This window comes from Amblyomma americanum, chromosome 4, assembly GCF_052857255.1.
Source record: "Amblyomma americanum isolate KBUSLIRL-KWMA chromosome 4, ASM5285725v1, whole genome shotgun sequence".
NCBI lineage: Eukaryota > Metazoa > Arthropoda > Arachnida > Ixodida > Ixodidae > Amblyomma > Amblyomma americanum.
In genome coordinates this window covers 137,648,595-137,658,594 of record NC_135500.1, presented here as the reverse complement: position 1 = coordinate 137,658,594, position 10,000 = coordinate 137,648,595, and the positions used below count along the sequence as shown (strand labels likewise).

The window sequence follows — 10,000 nt, the reverse complement described above, 5'->3', positions numbered from 1 at the left end:
TTTCGAGACTGGCACTGCAGCTCCGCATGCTACTGCACTCAATCAAAATGAACTAAACGGGGGCTAGTCCTTTTTGGGACTAACTACATTGCTATAACTAGTGGTCCCTGGAAAAGCAACACTACTCTCTGAGAGACCAAGTGGAAAACGCCTATTAAAGGGACCCAGAAAAGGGGTCTCAATAAAGGTGCGATATGTCTGGGGTGTTAAAAGACGACGGTTCATAATTATCTTCCAGCAAGAAATATTTTAACGCGCTTTGTGGAAGCTGAATTATATGCAGACAAAATTTGAACTTCCGCGTTTTCGCGCCTTTCCCTCTCCTCTCGCACGCCAAAACGGCGACGCCCCTCCCCTACCTCCGCCGGCTGCGGCGCGCGCGGAGTGGCCGCGGCCGCGGTAGCGCGTGACGTCTGAAAGAATTTGGCGCTGTAAACCAATGATAACTCCCCGGCTGCTGACGACATTTGCACGACGTGACGTCGAATGCCAGGTTTTCGCGCGAAAGCCCGGCACCGCGCGTCGCCCCGAGGTGCGAAAGCGGGAATGTTTAAAAACTCATTCTAAATTTCCCGCTCGCTTTTGAGGTCTCGTACGCGGCATGGACGCTCGGTGGCCTGTACTTTACATAGTGTAAGCATTTTAAAGCCAAGCTCAAACACCCCTTTCAGTGGCCCTGTAACCACGGCTGCAGCCTCCCTAGAGACTAACCGCTCGCAGCGGGGACTAACTGCATGCGGTTAGTCCCATTTATTCTGTCCTTGACATATACGTTGTGGCATGCGTGGAGTTGCATCGCTTTATGCCAACGAGTGATGAGGCGCGTATAGACGGCCGGCCAGTGTTCTCATCGTTCAGCGAGAAAAAGTCCATTCCCCGAGTTAGTGAGAAAGCATTAATTGCCTTGTTGCTTACGCTTGCTGCGGGGGACGGTAAAAGAATAGGGGACAAGAGTTGAAGGAAAGGGTGAACGGCTCGCCCGCTCTACAGAGCCAGGTCCTAGCACTATAGCGTTAAGGCGCGGCTCGGAGGAACTTGGTCAGAGCTTTCTAGGATTCGATCGCGTACGCTTCAGGTAGCGCGACAAACATTACGGGCAGAGTTTGCCTGTATCATGAATGGAATGGTATGGAAGGGTGGTTATGCTCTTCTATGGGGGAAACCTCGGTGCTTCTCCAACGTTTTCACCATGGAAGAACGTCATCATCCTCCCATTCCATCCCTGATACAGGGAATCGATGCACGTAATGTTTGTAGCGCCACCTATAGTGCGAAAAGGAAACGTCGTTTCTGTGAAGGAATGGAAGTACAGCAGAAAATTTTTTACTGAGCTGTAGTCATTATCCCTCAAGAGAAAAATTATACAACAGCTGTATTATACCGGTACTCACCTACGGGGCAGAAACGTAGAGGCTGACGAAAAGGGTTCAGCTCAAGTTAAGGACAACGCAGCGAGCTATGGAAAGAAAAATGATAGGTGTAACGTTAAGAGATCGGAAGCGGGCAAAGTGGGTGAGGGAACGAACGCGGGTGAATGACATCCTAGTTGAAATCAAGAGGAAGAAATGGGCTTGGGCAAGGCATGTAATGAGAAGGCAAGGTAACCGCTGGTACTTAAGGGCAACAGAGTGGATTGTGAGAGAAGGCAAGCGTAGCGGGGGGCGGCAGAAAGTTAGATAGGCGGATGAGATTAAGAAGTTTGCGGGTATACAGTGGGCGCAGCTGGTAAAGGACAGGGTTAATTGGAGAGACATGGGAGAGGCCTTTGCCCTGCAGTGGGCGTAGTCAGGCTGATGATGATGAGTCAGAGCCCTATGGACTGCGGTACATGGGTGGACCCACGATCGAAGGCCAGGCGAAGTGGTTTCGTGGTCCTGGCATCTTTTTGGCGCGCACCACGAGGGCTCTGTGGTTCGTTACCCTGGCGCAGCGATCGCATTTAGATGGAGAGCAACCGTGGAGAAACGCCTTTATGCTGCGAATTCAGTGCATGATTCAAGGGACACTAAGGATTACTCCATCCAGTAATAACAGACTTTTACAATAGGGTCACCCTACCGGTTAGGGACATAGGGGAATTGGACCGTAATGGGAGGGGCGCTATTGTCCTTTGCTTGCGCACCGGCGCCCCGCTATTCCCCTGTGCCTATAACCAGTAGGGTCCAATAGTCTCTATTGTTCTCAATTAAAATTGATTTTCTGGCTTTTTCCGGGTATGCTGACGTTTGTCCAGCTGCAAAGACGCATTTATTTCCGAGAAAATTGGATTGAAAATCTTCCCGCTATTCTATTCAAGCTCGTTTACGCCCTTACCGAAATTAACGGGTTGGCACCGTTTTGAAGTGAATGGCGATGGAGCATAGCCTCCGAGATCAGCGTTAAAAGTCACAGGGCCGGTCTCTAGGTGTGCGCGCGCTCTCCCGTTGAGGCCGGCCCTGCGTCGACGCAACCATCGTTATAGAGTTCGGGTGGTGATAGCGTCACCAGTATTTCATTTCGTTTTTATTTTCTATAGCTTACAAAAAGCTCGGTTTTCGGCGAAAGTGGTCTATTTTTGATTAGAACGTGGTCATCTATCGACACAGGCCAGCTTCTATTTGTTTTACACTGTCCGTTTAAGAACCAGAGTTTGCCGCAGTAATTGTCACGTGCATCTGACTGGCGTTTTCACGCGAGTCTTGTGTCGGCAAGTTCGGCGTTAAAATTGCAATGGGCGTGGTTGTGTTGCTGGGCTGTACAAGCTTCGCAGGGATTGTAAGCTGGGCAACTCGGTATACCCCTCTTGTTGTCCGTGTGCCCTTGCAGTCTTGTCTTTCGGGTAAGCTGTTGTCGACAGCATGTTTGTTGCACGCTGCTGAGAAAACACTCGAGCTGTGCGCAGACAACGTGAAGGGTTACTGACAGGCACAGCTTATTGATCTCTCTGCAAACTGCAAACTGCAAATTGCTTTCGCATACCCAGCAATTCCGCAGAAAATAATTTTTGAACGGGAAATATTTAATGAGCACAATTTTTTCATATATCGTAAGATTTCAGTATAGCAATCAATATATATCCGCAGATCACACCTCTGCAGGTTTGCACTTTTTGCTATTAATTTTTCTGCTGCTTTCTTGTTTCCTACGGCAGTCTTGTATGCGAGTGATAGAAAAACTTGAAAAGAAAGTCTTTGCTACGCATCGGACGAATGGACCAATACCTTCAATATTTCCATACCGCACCTTATAATATTCTAATTTTCGAAAATATTTGTCCAACAATGCTGGGCTTGACGCGTGTGCGTATCTTACGACGCCGACGTTTTGCAGGTTCGCCGCAGCGTGCGGCCCTTCTTCCAAGGCAGTCGTCGGTCCCGCAAGCTGTACGACCTCCTCACCTGTCTGGCTACACGTGTTGCGGTCGGCTACATGGTGTTTCCTTTCCTGCTGCTCGACTTCCAGTCCAGCATCAAGGTCTACCGGTATGTGTGCTCATGCTGGGCCTTGATGTATGGTGGCGGCAAGAAGCGCGATGGACGTAGTGCACGTAGGAACGATGTTCGAAGTGAATTTCAGTCGAGAGAACAATGAAACCTAGACCGGACCTCTACTGTGGTGAGCGAATGCCTTTATCCACGCAGTACAAATGAAACTGAGGCTTCTGAACAGTGGTTAACCCTTTGCACGAATCATTAACGTCCACACCACGTCCACTGCAAGACGAGAGTCTTTTTTTGATTCCCTCGGACTGCTGTTGCCACATGTTAACAGCACCAGTTTGTTGACGTGGACGTCTCACTTATTTATTATGGGGCAAAGGTCCCTGGCTATGATATTACATGAGCGTTTTCAGTCGAATTTAGCATACTTCTTGTTGCAAAATTTTTTGTGTGTGTGTGTGTGTCCTATAGCGGACCTAGTAAATAATATTTCACAAAACAGTGAGCTGGCTAGCCATTGATCACATCGATTGTTTTTGCTCAATGTCGAGCATAATGTGCACCTTCGAAACACAGAGTGATTCCACGATCCCTTGAGTGCTTACTTGCCAAATCAGGGAGTTTCAGTGTTACTATTTCTTACAAGCATGACTGTATGTACGGAATTTTGCATATCCTTGTAAAAGCTTTCCTGCTGATCATTCCTTCTGGAAAATTAACAAGTTCCCTTTCTTGAGGTCTCAATATAGTATTTAGGTGGGAAAATAATTTTTTTTGATCAAAAGCCTTCAGCCTGTGCTGCGACGCTTTCTTCTTCCTTTTTTTTGCTGCCAAGTTGTTGCACTCTAGAATTCTGTGCATAAGCCACTTTAACTTGTTTGTGTCGAGTTATACTGCGAAACTCAGATGCACTGTGTGAATTCTTGATCCACACGCAGTCACTTCTGGTTCGTGGGCCACGTGGTGTGCTTGCTGGCCATGTACGTGCTGCCAAAGGTGCTGCCGCTTTCGTTGCACGTCGCGTCACGCTCGACCGTGTCGACCACGGCCACGCCGCCGAACGAGGAGGGAAGCCACCCGGCCAGAGACGACCTGCGGAAGAGGGACCGGCCGCCCGCCGACCAGAAGCACGACCAGGGTGGAGAGGACCACGACCAGCAGCAGGCCGGCACGGAGACGGACGAAACGTCCACCGAGTCCATCTTCGCCGCCGAGCCCAAGGAGTCTAGTTCGGCGCTTACTTTGCTCACCGAGGGCTACGTGCCCGAACAGCCGCGGGTTCAGGAACCGGCTGCGATTGGTTGTTCTCGACGGGAGCTGCACGAACTACAGGTCGGCGACAAGAAGAACCAGTAGAGAGTAGTTCCGGTCTGTTCGGCCCCGCAAGTGCCCGACTGGGAATCGAGGACAGCAGTGCGGCATCCGGCGAGTAGCGTGCACAGCGCCTTTGCATTTAGAGAGCTTATCGTGCACTTAATTTCGTTCTCTGGATGATATATTCACACCACAAGTACAAAGGCAAGTACAAAGGCGAACGCAGGTACGGGGTAGATGCCACAGCTTGTGGAACGTCAATTCGAAGTACTTGTGGATATGGGGCGCCGTTATGTTGGCAGGTTGTGAGGGCATGTAGCTCTGAGATTCGCTCAAAAAAAATTAAGCGCACAGTAAAGTAGGTGGCATTGCTACAAAAATGGGAATTATAAGATGTAAGAGATATAGTCCACTAGTTCGTAACTAAGCATCTGCGACATAACCATACGGCGCTGTAATCAATTTACACCAATCGATGATACTGATATTCATCCTATTCGTGCCATTGTTGAGTGCTCGGAGGAAACTGCAGTTAGGTAAATACTGCAAAATTGAAGAGAAGCTCCGATTATCTCTAGTGCTGCAGTTGCACACTCCGTGTATTTTCTATTCGCGCTGGCTGCGGTGCCCGTAGTGGAACCCTGTGGCATTATATACCCTATGCCACTCGAGTAACATGTCGAATGCCGTACTGCTTTCCTTTTAGTCGGGTACTCCACCACACGACGAGCTAGTGGTGTGTGGGAGTGTGCGCTTTGGGACGCGAAGCAGTTGTGAGTGTCGTATTGTCCCGCTAGCTGGCTGCTGCTGCTGGTCTGAGCATTGATTTGTGTCTGGTATCAACCGTGGATGTCGTGTGCAGATTGTCCTTCTGCAGGGTCTATTGTACGAACTAGCCCATCTTTGTATTCTAGTTTCTCTTCATTTCTGCAGTCATGAGGTGAACGGCACGATCATGACCCAACGTCACGTTCAAATGTCTGCATGCTTTACCGGACCCACCAATTCATGAGCTTCATGCCTCTGCCAGTCTCTTTATTTGTCCTCGGGACTGTTTTGGTCTTCTCATTTTCGAAAGATGCTTTACAATTCATTTGTAAACCTGATCCCTTGACCTAGGTTACTTAGCAGTCGATGTCACTCCCGATTAAATGGCAATAGCTGGGCTGGTCTGAAGCAAAATTGCTGGCCCTTGAATTGAATTCTATATCACTTCGAATCGAACCAATTAGGAGAACCTGTAGAACTTCAGGTTGAAATAGCCTTGGGCTCACTTGGCTTTGAACTGAGAGCCAACTGGAGTTGAAGCGGATCTTGAGCTTTGCTTGAACTTAAGTTGCAGCCATAGACGCGATAGGCTTGCGTTAACGGAAAACACAGGTGTGTAACAGGAGCCAAGCATGGCAGTGTTCGCTTTCGATCCAGCATGAGCATGACGCAACCGATCCATATTGAAGGCGATTGTCATGCTTTGCCCTGTCAGGCTATGCCTGACGCCGTGGCATTTTCAATGTAGTTTTGGGTGTTGAGAAGGAATGTCGGTTGGATGGCTAAGGCATGGTTTAACGCTGGCTTCATATTGCCTTAATCCTTCCTGCGCAGTTACCCATATGTGTTTTTTTTCTCATGTGTAACTTAACGGCCTTTGAGTCATGTCCAGATAAATACACTGCACACCTTCCTTTTCGTAAGGCTGTCATGGCAGTGATTTTCCTACAAGCTCCCTAGGTGGGGGCTGGGGAGGGTAACCTCCCCCTCCCTCATTGGAATTTAGCCCCCCCCCCCCCCCCCCTTATTTCAATTCCTTTAGTGGCGCCCTGTTCTGCTGTTTACGGTGAAAGACTTGAACAAGTGAGGAATAAGCTATTGTTGTGGTCCAGCAACAGCCATTTGTGACGTAGAAGAGGAGCTTACGTGTGGTTGCGCTATCTCCATATGTCAACTGAATGTCAGCGTCTTGTGCTACCGGCGATACTATCTAGGCTGCGTGCTGAGCTACCGTTAGAGTTGCTGAATGTTCCTATTCACTGAGCCTGAAGGGGCTGTGCATTTTCTTGCATTCATTCGTGTCACCTCTGTGTGGGTGTGTTGACCATCTCTGGAACTAAAAGTAGACACTTGCCCTCTTCTTTTATCTGTCGAATAAGCACAGATAATGAAACTCCCTACGCCATTAGTTTGCAATGTTCTTCTCTCTGTTTTCATATGTGTATTTGGCAGTCGATGCTGTGCACATCTCTGGATGTATTCACTACGTGAGCTTTATATTGTGTGCGGGGGTTAATCTGCCATGTAGCGTTTGTCGTGGTGGAACACGTGTAACGCAAGCCTTGGGGTAATATTAGTTCAGAGTAATGGACTGCACACACAGTGAGGTAGTGTATTGATGTGTATTGGATGCTTGGTAGTGTCAGATTAATTTAGATACCGCAGGTTAAAGGTGGCGCTTTGTGCAGCCTGAAAGCAAAAAGAACAAAAAAGAGGTTTTCAGTGCCTTGAATGTTTTGTGCAACGACGTTGCGCGTTTGACAGGCTGCCGTGAGAGAAGCAATCTCGACGGAGACACTTTTGCACCGGAACTTTTTCTTTTTGTCCATCACAAAAGTGTCAGGAACCTATTGGTTCCATTTAAATTATCAGACCGTATTCCTTGTACTTTGTGAAACAGACACGTAGTAATGCACGAAACATCGAGGCACATGTATTATATTTGATGCCGAGAAATTGAACGTGACATTTGCGACACGATACAACTAACGATGAGACCAGACTGCAACTTAAACCTTCGGTTTGACAGCTGTCAACATTTTCAGCCATAGGTGGTGCAGTAAACTCACTATATCTGTCAAAAAAGCGTTATTATGTACTGTCTGTCTAGGGTACCTCGAAACTAGCGTCAACTTGATGCTCAATGTATCCCAGCCTGATTGAAAGACATTTCGCAACTTACAGAAGAATAAATACAAGCTTCACACTCCCCAAAGAAAGCGACCAGCATTGGCTACTTTCACACTGCCGCCGCAGAAATGTCTTAATAAAAAACAAAAACAAATGTGGGCAAGTGACAGATTAGGATGCTGAATATGACTATAGCCTCGTAAATATGACTAAGTGATTGCTAATAGTTTGCTGTTGACAGTGGCTTCAGATGCACGCATTCGGTACTCGTTGCGTGTCAACGGCCGCTGCACACTGAGATATTCTTGAAGACTCAAAGAGCAGTGACGTGTTTTCAGTGCGGAAAAAAACCCAGCCAGATTAATCGAACAAACTAGCTCATGTACTCGGCACGTTGCGGGTAGTAAATTTGTGGTTATAGAAAAGTGTTGTGACACCCGGCGCAGACGAGGCTGTGTTGCACAAAGAGCATAGGGATAATATTTTAGGAACTGGCTTTACGTACACATAATTCCAGAAGACATGCACGACTTTAGTAGCAGTAAACCTGCAGTCGTGCGGCTACTCTGAAGGATGCAGTTTTAAACACCATGGCTAGTTTTGCATGGTTGTTCACAGTTGGACATATCTTTTGCCAAGAATGGCTTGGGAGTGGGCTAGTTGGAGCTGCGTTGTACTAGAGCTGCGCTCCTTGGATTTACACGGACGTTTTTAAAGAAGGCGGAGAATAACAAGTTAAACGCATAACCCTTTTGCTCTTGACCACTCTTGTATGTCTTCTTCGTTGGCTGCGACCATGTAAACCCAAGCAGGCGTAGATTTCGTGCAGTTTCTTTCACCATTTTCTGCTCTTCTATATGAAATCATTGCTTTTCGATTTACAAAAATGTGAGGACGTGGCAAAAGCCCGTGCCATACTGCTCATTTTAATCAGCATCATGAATATTTGTTCTGTGTTTTTGTTGCCTCATTCCCCTGTTGTTGTTGGCGATTCTTTTTCGACCTAAAGCAGTTGGAACAAATTGATGCAGAATGCTGTCACAAGTGCGAAGCCTGCTCAAATGCTGGCAGCAAGCTTTCTTTTCAAGCTTGCTGGTTAAAGAATTCTTCTATTGGCATGTGTCAGTTTTTGTAAGCAGCATTTCATATGGAAATGAAGGACTCCACGTTGAGTGTTGGGAAAGATGCATAGTCTTGCTTACATTTCACTCATGGGGCAGTGAACGACGGCTTATCCAGGATATGCCTGGTTGGCGTCCCTTTCTTAGGGAGAGTACTGAGACGAACCTTATAGATAATTGGTGCCAGAATTTGAGCAGCCCAGCTCCCTAAGTCTCTCTGCCAAAGGCGGAGCAAATGGCTTGCACAAACGGTGTCATCTCGAGAGCTATAATGAGAAGCGATATCACTTCTGTGCTGGACGACAATGGAAACAAGCGAGTACAAAACTGACAACTGATTACTTTTGAAAGAGTAAGGATGTAGGTCTCCTGGACATGCCTGGGTGCAGGGCGCATAGCATGGAGCGGGTGGTTATGTTCACCCGAACTGGGCATTGTCAGATTATACTCGTGGTTTGATTTTTTAATGCTTCTTTATCATGTTGAGCTTGTTTTTAAATGCAAAACATGATAAACTTAATGAAACTGCAACTGTTTGACTGCTTAAAACTGAGGTAGCTTCACGACTGGGCTTCCTTGCTGCATTCACGTCATTGTAGAAAGCACGATATGCATCTGTGTGAACGTTAGTGACCTATTTGCAGCAAATCTCTCAGTTCTAGATGCAGCCACATGGGCGCAATTACATTGAAGCCACTCAGCAGAGGTTGGAGGTTCCGGAGGTTGAAATGTACATTTTGTTTGGAAAGAGGGCGATGGTCAGGACAACTGGGCTTGGCTAGCTTGGCAGAAAACACCAAGGGATCACAGGAATGAAAGATAAACGTGACAGGCAAGAACTTACATAGAAGGCAGCGTGAAGATAAAGGCGAGGAAGTAGGTTTAATGGAACGCAGGGTGTATAACCAAAGCAAAGATCCACATCAGGGCAAGCACGCACGCAGCAATGAGCGCGCGTGCTGCTTTTCAAAGGATGCGTCTTTGCATTCTCTGAAGGGTCACTGTGAACCCGCAGTCCGGTTTCGGTACGGCGCCGAATATTAAACTGACGTCACTACTCGTACGCACTAGCTCGTGCCGTGCCCCGTGCCAGGACATGTATTTACAACATGTGGTCAGTACAGCTCTCGACTACAGTGCCACCAGCAGCAGCATGGAGGTCAGGCATCACTGTGTGTTCTGCTGTTGCGCCCTCTCATGTAAATTCGAGCTTTAGCTTGTTTAAATGCAGCTTTCTATGTGACGCTG

At 47.6% G+C, this 10,000-nt stretch overlaps 1 protein-coding gene across 1 annotated transcript in view; it reads left to right on the top strand.

Moving 5' to 3' along the window:
• oys (lysophospholipid acyltransferase 6) overlaps positions 1-10,000 on the top strand; it is a 54,496-nt gene that overhangs the window by 43,763 nt on the left and 733 nt on the right. Inside the window, exons 12-13 of the mRNA XM_077661808.1 lie at positions 3,310-3,461; positions 4,358-10,000. The exon at positions 4,358-10,000 is cut by the window's right edge and continues 733 nt beyond it. Of these exons, the coding sequence (XP_077517934.1) occupies positions 3,310-3,461; positions 4,358-4,775 (570 nt within the window). The 3' untranslated portion in view covers positions 4,776-10,000. The remainder of the gene's footprint in view (positions 1-3,309; positions 3,462-4,357) is intronic.